The sequence below is a fragment of the Dipodomys spectabilis genome, unplaced genomic scaffold (assembly GCF_019054845.1).
Source record: "Dipodomys spectabilis isolate Male_0828 unplaced genomic scaffold, ASM1905484v1 ptg000045l, whole genome shotgun sequence".
Classification (NCBI taxonomy): Eukaryota; Metazoa; Chordata; class Mammalia; order Rodentia; family Heteromyidae; genus Dipodomys; species Dipodomys spectabilis.
The window spans coordinates 4,622,785-4,643,893 of record NW_024870722.1 but is presented as its reverse complement, the minus strand read 5'-3'; the positions used below and the strand labels follow the sequence as shown (position 1 = coordinate 4,643,893).

The 21,109-nt window shown below is 48.2% G+C and overlaps 1 protein-coding gene across 1 annotated transcript in view; it reads right to left on the bottom strand.

The window, feature by feature from the left end:
• Positions 1-21,109, bottom strand: part of Gmpr (guanosine monophosphate reductase) — a 42,692-nt gene that overhangs the window by 7,433 nt on the left and 14,150 nt on the right. The window contains exons 5-8 of the mRNA XM_042678588.1: positions 10,421-10,502; positions 7,772-7,878; positions 3,520-3,562; positions 614-773 (exon numbers count right to left, since the gene is read on the bottom strand). Of these exons, the coding sequence (XP_042534522.1) occupies positions 614-773; positions 3,520-3,562; positions 7,772-7,878; positions 10,421-10,502 (392 nt within the window). The remainder of the gene's footprint in view (positions 1-613; positions 774-3,519; positions 3,563-7,771; positions 7,879-10,420; positions 10,503-21,109) is intronic.

The window sequence follows — 21,109 nt, the reverse complement described above, 5'->3', positions numbered from 1 at the left end:
CCTGGCCCCAGCGAGTCCTCAATGCTGGCTCGGGAGGCAATCTCTTCTGCCAAGGGGCTTCTAGAGCTGCCACACGGTTCCCGTGGAAGGGGAATGGGAACGGCCCTGAGATATTAGGGGTCATGGATTTAAACAAATATATCAGTGGACTTGAGCACGTGGGCAGTCACTCAGCTGAGTGTGCTGCTCTACAGCTCTACAGAGCCTGGGGGCAGGGCCGGGGCCAAGAGTTGCTGCACAGCATCTTTTTAGGAAAGCTTTGGCCATCGTGCAACAGTCCAGACCACTGGGCAGTGAGAAATCCATCCTTCAACCTCAGTCCCGTAGCCTGACCTCCACTCAGGCCAGAGAGGAGAGGTTACCAGGGGGCAGGAGGAGCTCAGCAAGCACTCTCTTCAGATAGGACAATATTTCCACACTGACCTAGGAATCTGGGGTGCCCCTCCACCACCAGAACACACACACACCTCCAACCTGACCACAGACACAGAAGAAGCTAGTTGGGTAAAAAGCAGAGCCAAAAAAAATGCCAACTGATTCTCAGAGTCCCCAAGCGCACACAGAAGCGCGAGTCAGAGCCGGAAGACGGGGCATTCATATGCGGCCGCCTTACCTGTACTCAGCGACTCCTCCCGCATGTTTCTTCATGGCCGTGTCTGAGCTCATCCCGTAGAACAGCTTGAGCTTCTGGCCGTTCCTCTCGATCACTTCCCCGGCACACTCCGTGTGGCCCGAGAACATCCCTCCCAGCATGACAAAGTCTGCTCCAGCTCCTACACGCCAGGGATGGGAAGAGAAGAACGGTGGAGTCAGAACTCATGGAAGAGGGACTCTGGCAAGATCCAAGTCTTTCCCAACTCACCCTCCCTGTCAGCCCCTAGGCCCAGCCTCTCTGCTTGCAGAAGGAGTGCAGGGAGACCACCAAACTGGAAACGACTTAATGGTTATTTGGACAAGAAGACCCACACACATACAGCATCTCACAAAGTGTGTTGTCTAATCTTATACTGAACGCAGTCACGCCTTAGGATCTCCCCGTGGGCATCTGGCCTCTTCAGCCCTCTGTCACTCACCAAAAGATCTTGGAGCAGACCCCCCCTCTGCACTAAGGCTGGCATGGGGAGAGAGACCCCTATGCATGTCATGTGAAACTATCTGCACTCTGAGAGAGAACATCAGATTCGCAGAGTACATAATATGTCTGCCTAGCCACCAAGTGATGTGACATTCCCAGGGAACTACAGAAGAGACAGGTACACTGACAGGCCCCATTTACCCTAGTTCATGGCATGCGGTAGATGCTCAATAGCCAGCTGTCCATGCAAAAGGAATACATGGAAGAAAGAAAAAGCCATCTTCCCTCAGCCTCTTCTTGATAACTAGGCAGGAGCTCGTGGTTAATTCATAAGCATGATGGCTTGACTGTGTTCATGGTATTTAGAGGTGGGGCTTTGGATGGTCATTAGGATGAGAAGAACCCAAGGGGGAAGAGGACAGCTCCCATGATGGCATCTGATCACTTTATAGAACAGGAAGAGCAACCAAGATGGCCTGGTTTTCTTTGTCTCACCGTGTGACATCCCCCACCATTTTATAAAGCGGCAAGAAGGTCCTTACCAGGGACCGAGCTGACACCAGCACCATGCTTCCTGGATTTCCCAGCCTCCTGAATCATGAGTCAAAGAAATTCCTTATCAACTATCCAGCCTCAGGTATTTTGTTAGTAAGATGTTAAGAAGTTACCACAAGCTCTCCTCCTCCTATTGAGAGTTCACATTTACAACAGAACATCTAGCAGGGTCCAGATGTAGTAAGTCACTAGGATCAAAGAGGAAAGGAGCAGAATGGGACTCTCAGAAGATGTCAGGCTTCCTGGGTTCTCTTACTAGCTAGTCATTTAAATACAGGAGGACCCTGGGGAGTGCATCCTCCCAGTTCACAGTGCTCCCCAGCCAGCACTCAGGTGGGCAACGCACAGTATAAACTCCTTTGGCAACAGGAAGCCACAGACCTGCTCTCTGGGGCCCTGACACCAGTGCTAGCTCCTTGATCTTCTTGTCTAAGGGGACGGACCTCAGACCTGCTGATGTCCACAACCCCAGGGAAGTCTGCAGCAGGAACACAGAGCCCAGATCCAGATGGAGACCAGCGGATCCTGGTTAGTGATTTCCAATACTCATTTCCTTTCTGAAACAACGCTTTCCCTGACCAGATCTCTCTCCCTCCAAGAGTCTCCACACAGCCCTGCACTCACGGGAAGGAGAGGGGAGGGAGAAGGCCAGGCACTTCCTTAATGGGCAGCTGCTTCAAGTGCTCAGCTCCTGCTCTGTGCAACACATGGGTGGGAAGTCTTAGAATGGAGTCCAAGATGGAAACTTATCCAGGTTAAGTAGATTCTGATCGAACACAACAAGAATGCCCTTGGCTGGTGATCCTTAGGTGACAAGGGGCAGGATCAGGTATTAGAGGTCCCAGAGTTCCCTTGTCATTTACCTCTGAAGCCCCCGTCTTTTCCATCATAAAATGGAGAAGCCAGCCAGGCGCTGGTGGCTCACACCTATAATCCTAGCTACTCAGGAGAGGCTGAGCTCTGAAGATCAAAGCCAGCCCAGACAGGAAAGACCAGTGATCTCCAATTAAACACCAGAAACCCAGAAGTGGAGCTCAAAGTGGTAGAGTGCTAGCCTTGAGCAGAAGAGCTCAGGGACAGCATCCAAGACCTGAGTGCAAGTCCCATGACCAACAACAACAACAAAGACAGAAAAGCTGAAACACAGAGGGTTTGTATGTTTCCCTTCCCCACTAAAGTCTATGGTTATACTGGGCTTCTGTCCGATTTTTATGACTGGGTTGCTAAAAGATCTTACTGTTAAGGACATGTTCTTTCTCTATCAGAGTGCTTGTTCAAAAACCATTCAAAAAAATAAAAGTTTCCTACCACAAAGGAAAAAAATGCTGGTATCAGAAAAGGGCAAGGAGGAGGAGCCTGGTCTCTCTATCAGCACAGCCCCAACACCAGTGTAAAGCCTCCATCCTCTGACTCGTGAATGGTATGCAAAGGTAAGCGGCCAGCGGCGGTTTGAGGGGCCTTGCACTGAGGTGGTGGACTACAGTGGGCACTGCTGCCCCCTAGTGGGAAGCAAACTCCTAGCCTCGGGCAAGAAAACCAGAGCAGGGGACTCCTTGCCAGATGGAGCCAGAAGAGCGTCCTGTGGTATCTCCACATCAGACCTGGCACGGGCCTCTGCCACAGACTTCCTGAGTGCTTTCCCAGTGAAGAGATCGCTTCTGTTATTCAGGACGTCTATCACCCCAGATCCATCTCCCTTCCACAGACCAGAACCAAACTGGGGCCAGGACCTTGGCCAACTGGGAATGCAGGTCATGGAGAGGAAACTCTTCACAGGCCCAGAGCTGCCCACAGGTCTCCCTCCCTCCTCCCTGCATTCAGCCTAAGCTGCGGGAACTCCTTCCACCCCTTTCTCCCTCCCTTCCTCCCTGGCTCATCCTTCTCCTTACCAAAGGCTTTGGCGACATCTCCTGGACACGTGCAGCCGCCGTCCTTGGGAAAGAGCAAGAACAGGGTATCAGCACGGATTGGAGCACAGGCTGGTCACACTGTGTCTCCCTGCGGAGACGGTGACTGGGAATTCCCATCATCCTGCCCCCCAGCCAAGGACCTGGCCCAAAGAGCCCCCCTTGTATTCTGGTTTCATTCATTCTGCTAAAGACCACCCAGAGCTGGTACCCCTGCATCCCCCCAGCTCAGGCATCCCGTCTAGGGAGAAGGCAGTACCAGCAGCTCAACTGTGGAGGCTGAGCACCATCCTGTGCCAGCCCGTTCTGCCATCCTGGCTCATTCTGGCCACACCCTTCTCCCTCCCTGCCATGTAGGAAATGAGGTTTATTGAGTACAAAAGGCTGGATAATGTTGGGAGCTGAGGAAAGGGCAGTCACTACATCTTGCAGGCACCCCATGGGTCTCCTGGGCTTTGTGTACTGTACTTGTTATCTTGGAAGGCTAACATTGTCCCTGACACTCACACTGCCCACCTCCTGCTCAGGCAGGGAGGTGGGGACTGGTACCCTGGGAGACAGCATGGTTCACCTGGGGGGATGGGGAGTGTGTTGCACACCAGCCACACAGTTCTGCGATGTGCAACTCCTTGTTTCCACACCAACAAGAGACCCAAGAATGGCAGCTTCTAGCAGGGGAACAGCAGCAGAGCCCACAGCTTGGTATGGGTCCCTCAGGAGAGAAGCTCCTGTTCCCAGGAAGTATGACCAGGCACACTTAAGGACTGAACAGAGAATATCAGCCGCCTGGGCTACCTTGGGTGCCAGTCTGTAAGAAAAGTCCCATTTGCTCTGGAGCTGGAGGGTGTCTACATAGAACTGGGGTGAACCTGGAATATTTGGTTTCGGTTTCAAGAAAAACTATGTAGCCCAGACCAGCCACCCAAGCGCTGCGATTACAGGCATGCACCACCATGCTTGGGCTCTGGAAGGAACCATTTATTTTTTTCTTTTTGCAAAAGGTATTCCGTCCCCTACTCTGAGAACACAGGCCTCTGTGAGTCCTGGCTTCTTTTCTGGCTTATTAGGCCTGTCACACCGGGAGTCAGAACTCAAAGCCTGCTTTATTGTTTCCTTGGAGTTCTGATCAAAGGAGAGGCACTGAAGACTTGCTCTTTTGAGTTATAAACATGCTCTTGCTGGGATTGTTTGCTCAGATGAGTGTTCTGTTGTGATGTGGCTCCCCGTACTTCCACAAGGCCATGGGTATGGAAGCATGACTGATGAGAGGCCGGCTCTCCACACAAGGTATCTAGGCAAAGACAAGCCTCTCATGTGATGACAGCAACAGGGCCCTGGGCCCCAGACACCTCGTCACCGTTTCCTAGCTCCGGCATGCTTGTTTATTTTCTCTTTCAAAAGGAAAACCTCCATCTGCCCTTCACTTGCCCTGTGAATTCATGTTCCAGGTGCTTTCCTCTTTTAAAACCAGCTCTACACAACAGGATTCCAAGTTATAACCTCAAAGAGAGAAAGTAAACACAGATACCCATTAAACATAGGTCGCTAACAGTCTGACTTGGAAATATGTGTGCTCTTCTATGCAAAGCTGACAGCTACCACGGGCATGGAGACTGGGGGAGAGGGGTTCGGAGGCTCCCAGGTGATTGTGGGTGGTGAGAAGGCCTGAATCAGAAGCCCAGTGTGACTGGGACTGAAAAGAAACCTGTCTGTCTCCTCCCACAATGACCCAGAGTTAGTATAAGAAGAAACTGTCTTCACAGTGTCACCTGCTGCTTGTATATGCACTGTGAAGTGGACAGTGGGGGCCAAGCAAGCCAAGGACAGTGCAGCTTCGCATGGTGCCTTGCAGGGTTAGAAATCATCTAGAGAGGGCTTAAAACACATGAAGGTGCACAAGTGCTAAGCCACACGGTGACTCCCACCATGGGTCATGGAGCCAACCGTAAGGACTCCATACGTATAAAACACTGCCTGAGAGCTGGGGGCTCATGGCTCACACCTACAATCCTAGCTATTAAGGGGGCTGAGATCTGAGGCTCGAGGTTCCAAGTCAGCCCAGTCAGGGAAGGCCATGACTCTTATCTCCAATTAACTACCAAAGAGGCAGATGTGGCACTATGGCTTAAGTGGTAGAGCACCAGTCTTAAGATCAAAACAGAGCTGAGGGACAGTGCCCAGGCTCTGGGTTCAAGTCCCAGGACTGGTGCATATGTGTATACCCAAATGCACGCGCGCGCGCGCACACACACACACACACACACACACACACACACACACACACACACACACATAACCACCAGCTGAACAGAAACCAAGTGGAGCTCTAGCTGTACCACATCTGCTGTTCTGACCTATCTGGAGCCTCCCCTCACAATCACTACCCACAGGGGCCAGCAGGGGGTGTAAGTTAAGGACCCAAGTAAGAGCACAGGTTTTAGGTGTGGCTCAGATAAATGACATCAGACCAGAAAGGTCAAAGTCCTGAATTCAGGGGCTGGGAATATGGTTTAGTGGTAGAGCACTTGCCTAGCATGTATGAAGCTGTGGGTTCAATTTCTCAGTACCACTCTAGTGGTACTCTAGTGGTGGAGTGCTAGCCTTGAGCAAAAGCAGCTCAGGGACAGTGCCCAGACTCTGAGTTTAAGCCCCAAGACTGGCCAAAAAAAAAAAAAACAGAAAAACAAAGTTCTGAGTTCAAAACTCAATACATTGATATTAAATGGAGTCCAGTAACTGACATCTATAAAAACCAGCTACTTGGAAGGCCCAGAAGATCTGAAGGACTGAGGCTCAAGGACAGCACAGGAAGAAAAGTTCATTAGATTCCATGTCCAAAAGAACCTGCAAAAAGCCTGGCAAAAGGTATGGCTCGGGTGGCAGAGCACCAGCCAAACACTGACCAAGTGAGAGGCCCTGAGTTCAAGCTATTGATATGGAAAACAAAAACCCACAAAAATCAAAGTTTTGCCTTACTAGGTATTCATTCAATCCATAATGCCATGTCATAGCTGATGCCCATAGTGCCATCCTTCTGAAAGCCCCTGCCGGAACACTGCGTACCTGTCCTCACCTCCAGCCTTCCCTCCCCTACCCCTGGGCCTGCCTCACTAGTTTCCACTGAGCTGCTGGCAGCATCTGGTGCCCAACATGCCCCCTCGTGCTGGGCACTCCCACCCCAGGGCCTGCTGCCACGGGTACCTCTGAGATCAACCACAGACTCCACGGGAGGCCCCCACAACCTAGGGGCTTTTGGTATAGAAATCTCCAACCCCTACACCCAATAGGTGCCTTGAAACCAATGTGAACCTGTGGTGCCTCTCCTTCCCCATTCTCCCCCTCTTCAAACATCTCACGATTGCCCAGGCTTGCCTAATCCCCTCCCCAAACACCTGCTGGGACTGTGGATGGTTGCGAAGCGCTGCTGTCCACAGTTTAGTAGGGGGCGCTGTCGCGTCCCACCCAAATCACCTCCCTTCTTACCCAGTTCCCCAGGGAAGCCCACTTCATGTTTCTGGAAGACAAGTCCATGCACTGGGCCCTCTCCTGCTCAGCCCTGCTCAACAGCTCCCCCAGGCCCCTAGGAGAAAGCCACAGCCACGGCTACCTCTACACTGAGGTGTTTCTTGATTCCTGCTTCCCTTCCATCTTCCACACTATCATGGACCCCAGAAAAATCCTTCCTGACTCCCCAAATCTGAGCTTTGTGACTTCTTACAGGTCGGACTATATCCTCTAGCCCCCAAATTCCCATTCAGGGCTGTTACAGATGGAATTAGTTAAGCCCAAGTGTCCTGGAATAGAATGGATCCCATACCATGGGACCAGAGTCATTCTAACAAGAGGAACTGGAGTCAGACAGGGTGCACAAGAGCCAAGCCATGCCCACAGGGCCTCGGGCTGCCACGGGCTCTGGATGAGCAAGGAGTAGGAAAATGGCTGGCACAGCGCCTTCCTGCCATCCGGCCACCACCTGCCCTGGGATTTCCAGCCTCTGACTTGGTGTTCAGCCTGGGAACGTGCTTACAACAATCCCAGCAACCCTCCCGGATAGGCTCCCTGGGGCCCCAGAGCTGGCTGGGGGACCCCCATCAGACGATCCGCCTCCCAGTTCTGTCACCAATTCCTGGCCTGCCACCCTCTCAGCACACTGCATGGGGGACAGAGCTGGTCTCTGCGGGGTGTCACTGTGCCCGCACTGTGGCCCATCCCACCCCAGCCCCCCGAGACTCACAGAGATGATGTGGCCCTTGAGGCCATGGGCGGAGTCTGCGCACTCGATCACGGCGCTCAGCTGGGGGTAGCCCACCCCGGTCTTGGTGCGGGTGGTGCACACTGAGCCTAGCAAAGGAAGAGATGGTTACACACGGTGGAATGGGACACAGAACATCACCTTCCCACGGCCCATTCTAGAGATGAGGTAGCCTTTCCATGGCACAGGGCACGTGCCAGGTGGAGCCCTTTACCACCCAACCTGGCCACAGGTGCCTCTGGTCCTCAAACACCCGCTCCTCATCGCTGCCCACTGCCCCGCCCACCCCTGGCATCAACTACCTCCTCTTCCTTCCTCACTCTTCCATGCACCCCAATCCCCTTCTAAGGGCCACCCAGAATCCACAGGCTTCTCCACCTTCAACTCCTGCCAAGTCACCGGGCTCTCCAACCTCCTAGCCTGGCCTGTGAGACAGAAAAGCCAACACCACCCCTAAGGCTGTGGCCAAGATGAAATGACCAGAATGCTTGTCCCAGGCCTGGCCTATGGCAACCTCTGAGGAGGAGCCAGTGCAAGTGGATTACTACAGCCACCCCCTCACCCCTACTCAACCCTGTCTCCAAAGCCGCTCAGCCATTTCTCCTTCCTGAGCCACAGTCTACCTTACACCTCGTCCTGTCTGCCTCAAATTCTCACCTGGGTAAGATCCCGCTTTACAATATGTACAGCAGCACCTGGGTGCCTTCCTGACTTAGGACCTTCCTTCCCTGTCAAGCCTTATTAGGATTGTATCCTCCCAGTTAGGTCTGGGGGGAAAGGGCGGGGCGGGGGGGGGGGGGACAAGCATATTCATCAAGTGTTCCCCATCCCCTAGAGACACCTTTGTGCTTTACTTAAATTAGCTGGATCAAGCCCTACCTGCAGCCCTCCTCCTCTCCCACCAGCTCATCTCCACCTGCTGCTTAGCAGACACCCTTCCCTTTCTTTCCTCCCTTCTTCCTTTCCTTCCTTCCTTCGCCCCCCCCCTCTTCCCTCTCCCCCATCCCTCTCCCTCTATCACTCCCCTCTATAATAAACCCCCTTTATCCAGCCACTCCTTTCCCATCCTTCAGGCTTCATCTGAAATGTCACAGCCCCAGGGAAGTTGTTGTCACAGCATTTCTTTCAAGAAGAAGTATTTAAGCAATTATTCCTGCAACGGCTGTGAGGACCTGTTTTCTCAGCTGGATGGTAAGCTCATGGACATTCACCACCTCTTTACACAATGCCAAGAACAGAGCCTCGGACACATTAAGGTCACTATAAATAGAACTGAGAGAACACGTGGACTCAAGAATGAGTGAGTCACGAGGTCCTGTGGCCATTACTCTGCCACTCCCTGGCCTCCTCCTGGTGTCCTGTGGTTGCCCACTGTGGGCCAGAGTGCAACTCTTGCCCAGGATTGATTAGTAATGGCCTCAAGTGAGTGCAGTGTGAGAACCACCCAACAACAGGGCAGCTGGAAATTTCCCTGCATGCTGAAACTGGGCTTCTTCCAGGCCACAAGGGCTGTGCCTCAATATTCCTTACATGCAGCCTACTCCTCAGCTCAGTCCCAACCAATGGGGCCCTCTGCCTCCAGCTGTTTCCCCTCCCAGTCTCCTCCCATTGGCTATGCTCTGCTTCCTACTCTAGCTGGTGTATTTTGTTGTTTTGATGGGGGACGGTACTGAGGCTATCACTCCTAGCCTCCTACTGGCTAGACAGGTGCTGTACCACAGAGTCATGTCTCTAGCAGGGGCAAAATCTTGCTGGTGAGGAGTCAATGGTGATAAGCCTCATAGGATCCCACATGCAATTCTTGGGGGGTGGGGAGGGGAGGGGATGGGAATCTGCTTTCTTCTCCTAACTCAGTGGGGCACCCACAGCATGGCCCACTGACTACCCTTCCCCCAGGACAGTTTCCCAAAGTTCTTCAACCCAATCTCCAGCCTCAAATTCCACTTCCCCATCCCTACCCTGGAGGGGCAGGTGCCTGAAATTCTTAGAAGCAGGTGGGGCAGGGGACTTACACAATAGGTTCCTGGACCTGCCAGATCTGTGCCACAAACTGGGGAGACTCTTTGAACCCTTGATCTCCCTGTCGCCCCACCCCCTAACCACAAGCCTACTTACTCTCCTCCATCCCTGCCACCATTACACCAAACCTTGTGTCTCCTGACTCTCCTCAGGGAACCCTGGCATCCCTCTTCAACTCGCCATCAAAGTTGATCTGCTCTGTTGAGATCATTTTCTGTTCTTTCTTTATTCTAATACCCTCATGATTCAGTTTCCCAACAGATGGTGCTGAAAATGACTTGGTTTCCTAACAGGAACCGGGGGATGGGGGAGTGGAGGGGTCCTTCAAAGACTGACATGAATTCAAGTCACCGGTGGTATGCTTACTGATTCTTCAGCCCTCCCCTTCCCCTCAGGAAGTGTATGGATCATTAGCAAAACTGGAACCTGCATTCATTAACATTAACCTTGGACCCAGGATATGCTAACCAGGCCACCCAGCTCAATGCTATCTCAGGGACTCTGTCCAGAAGCTCCATGCTGCTTTCTAGAAGAAATGTGAGTCCCTCATGAGTTCCCCTTCTGGCCATCTCCAGTCCTCCCAAGCCTCTGCCACACTCCCAGGGGCTTTACCTGGCCCGACTCCCACTTTGATGATATCAGCTCCAGACAAGATGAGCTCTTCCACCATCTCTCCTGTCACCACATTCCCAGCCTGGGACAGAAAGAACACAGCTCGTGACCATGAATGCAACTTCCCACCACAACTCCGGGATATGTGTGTGTGTGTCCACAAGAGGGATGCAGCACATGGAACCCAATTCCTTATCACTGGAAAGAAAATGCTTCCAAGGAAACACTAGATCATCTCTCAGCTAAGAAATTACCTGAGTGTCTGGCCCTGGGCTGGGCTTTCAAACTAGATCTGAAAGAGCGGGTGATTTTTCATAGATCTCCTGCTGTTGGCACATGCTCCAGCCACAAAACACAAAGCTTTGGTCCTAACAATAGGCGCACAAGCCAGAAAGTAGTAAAATCAACCCATCAGAACCGTGCATCTGGGTTGGAAACAGAGGAGTCTAGAACACAAAAATAACTTTTCATTACAACACTCTGCCCTGTGGATTCTTCAACTTGTACAGAATATTTGGCAAGATGCCCTATATGGAGAATTCTAGTGGTGTAATTCCTTAGAAAAGCTAGGTCACAGTCCAACAAAATGAATACCAGGAAACAGGGACTCCAAAGGTGAAGGGGTGGGGGAATGCAGTCAGAAAATTCTATGCATATCCTACAAAATTAAGAAAATTGAGGAGTGTCGTTGGGAAGGAGGGGGTGAATGGCCAAAGGGGTGACCTGGATCAAGATGCAATGTATCCATAAACTGCTTTGTTGAATGGCAATTCTTTTGTAACAACTACTTAAAGATAGTGAAAAACCAATTTTGGGTTTTTTAACCTAGACCAAGTGACTTGAACTTCCTAGAAGGGTTATAGGAGTGATGAGGCTGGTCCAGAGCTACTTTAATACAAACACCAGCTAACAATGGAGGACAGCAAGTCCCCTAAAGTCAAAAGAAAACTTGGAATACCTTCAATAACTGAAGGCAAAAAACCCAACTCTACATAAAATATTAACTACTTGCAAGCATATAAACACACACACACTCATATAGTCAACAAATATATGCTATTATATAAGAAAAATATGTGCTATTGTAACAAAGGGCCCCAACCTCACCACAAAAGGCTAGGAAGTAGCTCTGCCTGTAATCCCAGCTATTCAGGATCAAAGTTCAAAGCCAGACAAGGCAGACAAAATCACAAGTGTCTTATAGCCAATTAACCAGGAGAAAGCAAGAAGTGGATGTATGGCTCACATGGAACAGTACCAGGCTTTAGCAAAAGAGCTAAATAAAAGCACAAGGTCTTGAGTTCAAGCCCCCGTACTGGCAAGTGCTCTCACACTCTCTCTCTCTCTCATACTCTGTCTCTGTCTGTCTCTCTCTCTCATTTGAATCCATAAGTAAGACACTGACACCTCACAGGGTAATTTCCAAAAGATACAAACAATAAAAGAAAGAAAAGCAATTTAGGAAAATGGGGCATATGTCCAGCCTCAATAATGAGCAAAATTAACCAACCAATGCTGGCCTGCTTGTCACTTAACAAATGATCAGTCGATATAAACAATAAATATGGAAAGACAAAACATTAGATAGACTCTTGCTGCTGGTAGAATGTTTATTTTTGTCCAAGTTTTCTTGGAAGGCAATTTGTCTACATAAAAGAAATGCAAAAACAATATGCATATGCTTTGATTCATTAATTCTAAGATGCTCTCCCAATGAGATCATAAATGAGGACAGAGATTTGCAAAGATACATCACATCTAACCATGTAAAACTTCATATATATTCCCATAATAGGAAAGGCCTGACAATTAATGGTCCATCCATGTGACTGGGGGAACGGGAGGCATGGGTGGGGATAGAACTCAGGGCTTCATGCTTGCTAGACAAGTGCTCTCCCATGTAAGCTAACTCCAACTAATGTTCAGAAGACTGATTTAATGGCATAGGAAAATCCTGACTGCTTTCAGTGTAATGCTGAGAGAAATGGTAAGAGTTCAAATTTTGTTTAAAATTTATGATATCTATATATATGTGTGTGTATATAAAAGTAATACACCAAAAACATTAACAAGGGCTGGCAAGGTGGCTTAGTGGTAGAGTAGTTGCCTAGTATGCAAAAAGCCCTGGGTTCGGTTCCTCGGTACCACATAAAAAAGCCAGACATGGCACTATGGCTCAAGTGGTAGAGTGCTAGTCTTGAGCAAAAGAAGCTCAAGGACAGTGCCGAGGCCCTGAGTTCAAGCCCCAAGACTGGCAAACAACAACAACAACAACGCTAACAAATTAGGTAAAGGGATTACCTCACTTTTATAACTAAATAGGAAGTCTTTGGTTTAGGTTTTCATTTGGCTTTGGTTTTGGGTTTCATTTGCTTATTTGTTTGCTTTTTTGTTTCTTAATACTGGGGACTGAATTCTGACCCTCACTTGCTAAATAAATACCACTTTGAGCCACACTTCAAGTCCTCTTGTTTTATATTTTGGTTCTGAGACAGTTTCCCTAACTTTGCCTGGACTGGCCTCAAATCTCAGAATCCTTTGCTTCCTGACTTGATGGGATTATAGGCACACAACATCAAGCCCAGCCTTGGTTTTGATTTTTGCAGTGCAAGAAACAACCTGAATTCTGTACCTGAGAAAGAGCTTAATTGAGCCATGAGAAACAAGAGCTCTTCCTCACTGGCTGACTTAAAATTTTTTTTTTATTATCTTTATTTTTACAAAGGAAGTGCCATTTAACAAAGCATCTTGATCAGTGTCACCTCCTGCAAAATTCTCACCCTCCTTTGACCCACCCCTTCCCTTTTAATTTTGTCGGTATACAAATGAATCCTCTCCTCTTGGTCCCAACCCCCTCTTGCCTGCACCCATTTCCTGGTGCTGATTTTGTTTTGCTTTGACCTACTCTTTTGTTGTTGTTGTTGGTCGTGGGGCTTGAACTCTAGGCTTGGGTGCTATCCCTGCACTCTTCAGCTCAAAGCAAGTGCTCTACCACTTGAGCCACAGAGCCACTTCCAGTTTTCTAGTGGTTAATTTGAGATGAATCTCACAACTTTTCTGCCCGGGCTAGCTTTGAACCATTATCCTCAGATCTCAGCCTCCTGAGTAGCTAGGATTACAGGCGTGAGTCACCAGCACCCGGCTGACCTAGTCTTTTGAAACATTATACTATCTGAGGTCACCATAAGTCAATTATATTTTAGTTCATTCATTTGTAACCACTTGGATACCACCCAATGTGTTTACTTAAAGATTTATAGGTACATTCTACCTATCACAAATGAGGGAAATCATGCAACCTTTGTTTCTCTGGGTCTGGCTTACTTCACTTAATATAATTTTCCAAGTCTTTCCATTTACTTATGAATGATATTCTAATAAATGAGTAAAATTCCACTGTGTTTATGTACCACATTTTCTTATTCCATGCCCCCAGTGAGGGGCATCTGGTGCTTTCCACATCTTGGCTCTGGCAAACAATGCTGCAATGAACATGGTTGTGCTGGTAGCTTTACTGTAACCTGGTTTGTGTGACTTTTTTTTTTTTTTTAACAAGAAGAAAGTCAACAACCAAACTTAAAACACCGCTTTCATTTTCACCATGGATTCTTCTCGCTCTAATCTGTTCCTAGAAACCATTTTACTTTCTAGAACCTGTAATCCTAGCTACCCAGGAAAGTGAAATCTAAAGATCATAGTTCAAAGCCAGCATGGTCAGAAAAGCTCATTGAGATTCTTATCTCCAATTAATCTCTAAACTGCCAGACGTAGAAGTGGGGATAGAGGGGGTAACAAACCAGTTCTGGGCAAAATAGCTAAGGTACGGTACCTAAGCCATGAGTTCAAGTCCCAGGACTGACGTACACATGGATACATGCACATATGAATACACAAACACACACACACACACTAATACAGATACACATATATGACTCAAGAGCGTTCCCATCCTTTCCTCCATGTGAGGACACAGGAAAACACAGACAAATCTCAACTAGGAAGTACTTCTCACCAGATACTTAACTGGCCTTGAACTTGGACATCTAGTTCTTCAAAAAGTAAGAAATAAATTTTTGATATTTATCAGCCTCAGTTCATGCTATCTTGTGATAATAACTCCACCAGACCAAAGCTGTTTAGTCTCATTTTTTTCTAGCTTTCCTTTAGGTACCCTTATCTATAATAAACAAAGCTCACAAAAACTCAGGATGTACTGTGGCCCTCCTCCTTCTGGGCAGTTATGAGCACGTCACTTCAACCCTGAGGCTCAGCTTGTCCAGCTGAGGACAGCTTGGGGAACAGCATACCTACCTGTGGTCATCATAAGAGCTTTATGTCTACATAAAGCTCTACCAAACCTTAGCCCAGGGCCTGGCTCTCAGTGACCCCAGGAAATGTCAATCCCTCTTCTTAACAGTAATTTCCAGCTTTTTTCTCAGCTCTTTCCTTCTCAGCTCTTTCCCAGCTCTCTTAGCATTTTTTCCTAGCTCTCTCTTTCCCTGCTCTTTTTCTCAGTTCTCTCTCTACCTCTTTCCCAGCTCTTTCCCACCTCTTTTCCCAGCTCTCTCTCTTTCTCGGGTCTTTCCCAGGCCTTTCCCAGCCACGTGGAGTGCCAACCTGGCCTGGTCCCAGCAGGTCTACTGAATAAACCTACCCTTTACCTGAAAAAAAAAAAGAGTAATTTCCATATGCAGCTCTTCCCACACCCAGTTTTGAGTTTTTGTGTATTTTTGGTCAAAGTCACAGAACAGTTCCAACTATTTTTAAGTGTACTGCTCAAGGACAGCGAGTACATTCATACAGTTGTACAACCATCACCATTATCCAGTTCTAGAAGTTTTCCATGATTCAAACATATTATTCATCCATTCACCCACGTTTCACTGGCTTTTACTGGGGCCCTCTGCCAAGAGAAAACATTCTACAGGATGAAAACGGCAGGGGTCTGTCAGGAAGCAGGAAATGGGGCTGGATTTGACCCATGGATAGCCATTGCCAATCCCAGTATAGTGTGACAAAGCATCCACCCCAGCACCCCTCCTGAACCCAGGGACCATGCTGCTCCTTAGCAAGCGTGGATGCCCCGTATGCAATCACAGCACCTACATCATTTATCACATGGCTGGGTGTCACCTGAACCTCTGAGGCCCCTCCTACCTTTCAGCCACATATCTTCCTTTTCTCTGAAAGCTACCAGACAAGTAAGGACCTTAGGACTCAAGAATCTTTTTCTGCCAAAATGTTCCTGAAATTGGGTGCTCTTGGCTCACACCTGTAATCCTAGTTACTGAGGAGGCTGAGATCTGAGTATCACAGTTCAAAGCCAGCCAGGGCAGGAAAGTCCTGAGACTCTTCTCCAATAAACCACCAGAAAACTGGAGGCAGAATTGTGGCTTAAAGTGGTAGAGGGTTAGCCTTGAGCAAAAGAGCTCAGGGATAGTGCCCAGGCACTGAGTTCAAGCCCCATGACTGACCAGAAAAAAAAAATTCTTGAAAAATCCCTGAATCCCCTCACCCTCTTCCTCATACACCCCTCCCCATCTATGGCAAGGCTGGCCTTAGGTGGATGGTAAGAAAACATGGTAATGATGATGGATATGCCCTGGCTCTTGATGAAAAGCCCTGCAACTGCCCACTTCTGCCAGGCACTTTGGGAGCATGCCTTGTCTCCAGTGGTTCGTAACGATCGTAATGACCATAATAACCACTCAGCATTCAGACTGTATCCTTCAGCTCCCCACCACTGGATAAATGTGAATGCAGCCCACAATACCCCTACCACAATGCCTCCAAGTGCCATGAGAGAAATTATATTTTCAAAAGCCCTAAGAACTCAGAGCAGAAACGTACAAAAGGCCTCTGAATGAATCACAGATTTCAGGGGTCAGTGCAGGCTAAGAATGGCCTAGGAATAAACATCTACCTTGCCAAATTCTCCTGTTCATTGCCGGGGAAACCAACAAGAGCGTGGAAACGCCTCCCTGGAGGTGCTGGGGAGGCCCTGGCTACTATAGAAACTCTGTGTCCAGCAACCCTCAGCTCTGGTGTTGGCACCAGCATCCTCACCCTGTCCTGCCCAACCTCCCTCCTTCCTGCACCATCCTGTCTCTTCCGCCAAGGGTGGGTCAGCCAGTCCTGTTGGCTGGGAGGCAGCTTAGCACACCCCACTCTACAGCAGGGCCAGCTCTTTGGGAGCAAGCAGCAGGAGCTATGGGGGGAGTGTTTTCCTACTTCTTAAAACGGCCCCCAATTTCATCCCCATCTCTTCTTCGTCTCTGGCTCCATTCACAGAGCATATATCTGCCATAGAGCATAACACTTGACAGGCAAGGCTGGGGACAACTGTACTGGTTACAAGATAGCATCCCAGGTGAACCCCTCAATAATTCTCCAGCCTCCCTGGTTAACCTCTTTTTCACCAATGGGAAAAGCGACGTCAGAAAGCATGCGAGTCTGCAAAATGAGGAGCCATCCTGACTTCTGGCATTTCCAACCTTCTGGTCTTGAAACCTAACCCCCATGCAATGGTATTAAGAGGCCCGGAGGGGTTGGGGATTTAGTTCAGAGGAAGAGAACTTGCCTAGCAAGTGCAAGGCCCTGAGTTCAGTCCTCTGTAATATGCATGCACGAGCACACACGCATACACACACACACACACACACACACACACACACACACACACACACCCCCCTGAGGCAACCTACTAAGGATAGGGTTAGTGACTGTAAGAGACCAGGGAGGCCATGCTGTGCTTTTTGGCCATGGTGAAGGTACAGCAGGGAGGTGTCATGTATTAAAGAACCACATCCAGACCCAGAATCTGCCTACACCTCAACCTTAGACTTTCAGCCTCAGGAAGTGTGAACAATAAACACTAGTTTATGGCATTTTGACAGCCACCTGTGGGGACTACAAGAGGCAACATGTGAGTGGTTTTAACAACTCTGCAAGCAGCAGATTGTGGGACATGAAACATGCACATCACGTTAGCTGCAGGAACAAAGAATACTATACAGCCGACAAAAAAAGAGCTACGGGGAATCACAAGCCATCAAGAAAAAGCAGACACAAAAGTTTCACAGGACCACAACTTACCTGAGGGTAAAAATAAAAAAATAAGCAAAATTAGGCAGTGCCATCTAGAAACACGTAAATATACAGCAAAACCAGATTGTGCGAAAGCTTACCATGCACAGTTGGGTGCTCCTGGGTGTAGCAGTGCTACTTATTAATGCACTGTTCTCAATGCTTGTCATATTTTACAATTACATAGTGACCAAAATGGAACCAAGAAACTGTGTGATTGCTGGTCGTGAATCCTTTATAGTGATTTCTGATCATCAGTCCTTCATAACTAACCAGGCAGCCTGCCACCATGCCCATAAATGGGAAGAGCATCTTCCCACACTTAACTGTTGCTTACAGGAGAGCTGAACGTAGTCACGTGGCTCCCACCACTGCCCAGGCAGCCTGGGCTGGTCTTCATCTCCTAATCTAGCAAGGAATAGAAAGGACGCCTCTTGGTCCACAAGTCCTTGTTGAGCTTTCTATAGCCTCAGCACAAGGCCAGGGAAGTTGCCTTTAATCCCAAGGGCTATTTATGGGCCATCAGATCCCAGCCAGACCTTCAGCTCTCCTAGAAGTCTGGCTTTCAGTCTCCTCATTTACATGATCCAACTGAAATCTGACACAAAAGGCTGCCGGGCAGAAGGGGGAGGGCAGAAAAAAAGGTTCAACCTCATGCCTAGGGCACGGGACAAGCCGTGACTCTGCCTTGATCTAGCACAAGCCCAAAGGCCAGCCTCCCCATGTGGAGAGGAGGAGGCAGGGAATTGGTTAGTGGTAGTGATGACAACCCAGGGTGTGTGTGACAAGTCTCCTAGGGCTGTGTAGACTTTGCCTTCTGACGGGTCAAGCTTCAAAATGGCAGTTTTTCTGCTTAACGTTCATGTGGCCTTATAAAATTTCAAACATCTAGCCAGGCACCAAGGTCTCCGCCTGTAATCCTAAACTACAGGAGGGGATGGAGGTTTGAGGCCAGCCTGGGCTGAAAAGTTCATGAAACCCCTTCTGAACCCATAGCTGGATACAATGGCATGTGTCTGTCATTGCAGGAATGACAGGAAGTCTAAAAATAGGTAGATCATGTCCATATGCATGCCTGAGCATGTTGATTTCAAAAATAGCCAGCCAAATACAAGGCTGGAGTACCTGCCTACCCAGCCCAAGGCCCTGAGTTCAAACCCAGATTCTACCCAAAAGCCAAAAATAAAAGGAAAATAGGAGAAAAATATCAGCATTTAGGGTTTCTTATCTGCAGTAAATCCAAGATAATTGTGCCAGGAATGATGGCTCACACCTGTAATTCCAACTAAGCAGAGAGGGGGATCCTAAGTTTAAGGCCAGTCCAAGCAAAGTAAAGCAAAAGCCAAGGAGCTTAGGATATAGCCCAGTTGGTGGATTACTTGCCTAGAAACTTAGGCCATGTGTTCAATCCTCAGTACTCCTATACACACAAAGCAAATTCAGGGTAATTGCTCCTAGTTTTCACCAAAAAAAAATAAATAAATAAAGAAGAAGAGAGGGAATTGTCATAATGCTTCGGAAACACAGAAAGTTCCTGTTTGGATGGGGGTGGGGAGAAATACCAAGCTCTGTTTTCTTCCTATTCTCACAACATAACTCAGAACATGTCAGTAAATGAGCAGGGAGGGGTGCTTTCTCAAGTAGACACAACACAGTGTCCTGCCACTAAATTCTGACACTGTCAGGAGATAGCCTAGACCCCACAGGAGAGAGCTTGGGTCCCCTAAGTGTGTTCCCATCCAGATGCTAAGCATAAGCCGTAGGCTGCCCACAACTATCCCCAGCTTAGGTGCAAACTAGAGGTTCTCATGACTCCCTTTCCTTTCTCAAGTAATTTGTTAGAGCGGTTCACAGACTCAAGGAAACATATTTATCATTATTCTGTTAGTAAAGGATGGGGTCAGATGAAGAGACATGCCTGGGAAGGTCTGGGGAGAGGAGACAGGGAGCTAAGAGTTCAGAAACCCAAGTTAACATCTAAATGTTAAAACAAAAGAATTCTTCCAAACCCTTACCTACAAGGGCTTTTGAAGTTCTATCTCAGGAAGTAGGGACAGTTGTCTATGCTGGAGTTTAGATATGTCCAAAAGGCTCAGGTCCCAAAGATCTGGTCCCCATTAGGTGGCACTACCAGGAGGGGATTGGATCTCAAGGGTGTTAACCTCATCAGTGGATTAACCCATGGATGAGGCAATCAATTAGGAGACTAGATCACTGCGGGTATGGCCTGGAAGGGTCTGTCCTTGGCTCCTGACCCCAGTTCTTTCTCAGCTGCCATAATATGAGCAAAGTATTTCCTTCTACCATGATGCTACGCTCCTCAGGCCTTCACCAAAGAATGCAACCAGCCCATGGGGGATGGGAAACGCGAGACCTTCAAGCTTCCGCCTTGAGGTTAGTTTTTATTTTAAAAAGACATTTTGTCATCACAATGAAAAGTGGCTACCACAAATTCTTATCTTTCACGTGTTCAACAAAACTTACTACTTAATAAAAATGAATGGATTCCCTGTGGTGAAGAATAAAGGACTTTTGCTTCCTGGCCCACTTCTTAGCCCTGGCACAGCTGCCTGACTTGACACAATTCTTCCTCCTTTCTTCCATTGCACTGGGAGAGTGAAACAGCTTCAACTCTCAGAATTGTCGTTCCATAAGACTGAACCACACAGGCAGAGAGAATTCCTCTCCCTCACCATGCTGAATGGTGAAGAGAAAGGACATTCAAAGCTTAAAGAAGGTGAGTGGTCAACCTGTGAGCCATGGTGATTCAGACAAAACTGCAATTTAGATCTTTCCAAAAACCAACTTTAGATAGTCCCACTTCCTTCTGCTGCAAAACTACTCTTCAAGGAAATAAAACATGCTTAACTAAAAACTGGGTGAAAAATACACACACACACACACACACACACACACACACACACACACACACACACACACACGCACACACACACACACCACACGAACCAAGTCAAGAAACAAACATCTTAGATCCAACACCCCACCAACCAATTTGTCATCAGTGGTCCACTTTCATGAAACCTTCATGCTTTAGATTTCAACTCTTTGTGCCAAATTCTCTACAATCTGGTTCAGGCATCACATGTCAAATAGAAACCCTTTTTGATGGTTTCAATTTCAAATAATATTCTTCATTGAATGGTAACAGAGACACCTTTTTCCTTTCTTTCTTTTTTATAAACAAATCTCACCTGTATGATATATAGCCAAGACCCCAGGATATGAAGCAGGGTTTTTATCTTTTACAGAGGAAGGCTAGTTTTCAGATTTCCACAGTGCTGCCCATCCTTTTCCTAATAATCCCCAATTAGTGTTTTAAAAGCAGGTACTAGAAGCAATGAAAAGGAAAAACAGTCCTTATATATCACCCTGCACCAGAATCAACCCCAAATGGATCAAAGACCTTGAAGTCAAAGCAGACACCCTGAAAACATTACAGGAAGGAATAGGTGAAACTCTAGGGCTCCTTGGCACAGCCCAAAATTTTCTTAACAGAGACCCAGGAACACAACAAAGAAATGTTGGACAAATGGGATTACATGAAACTGCAGAGCTTCTACATGGCAAAGGACATAGCTAGCA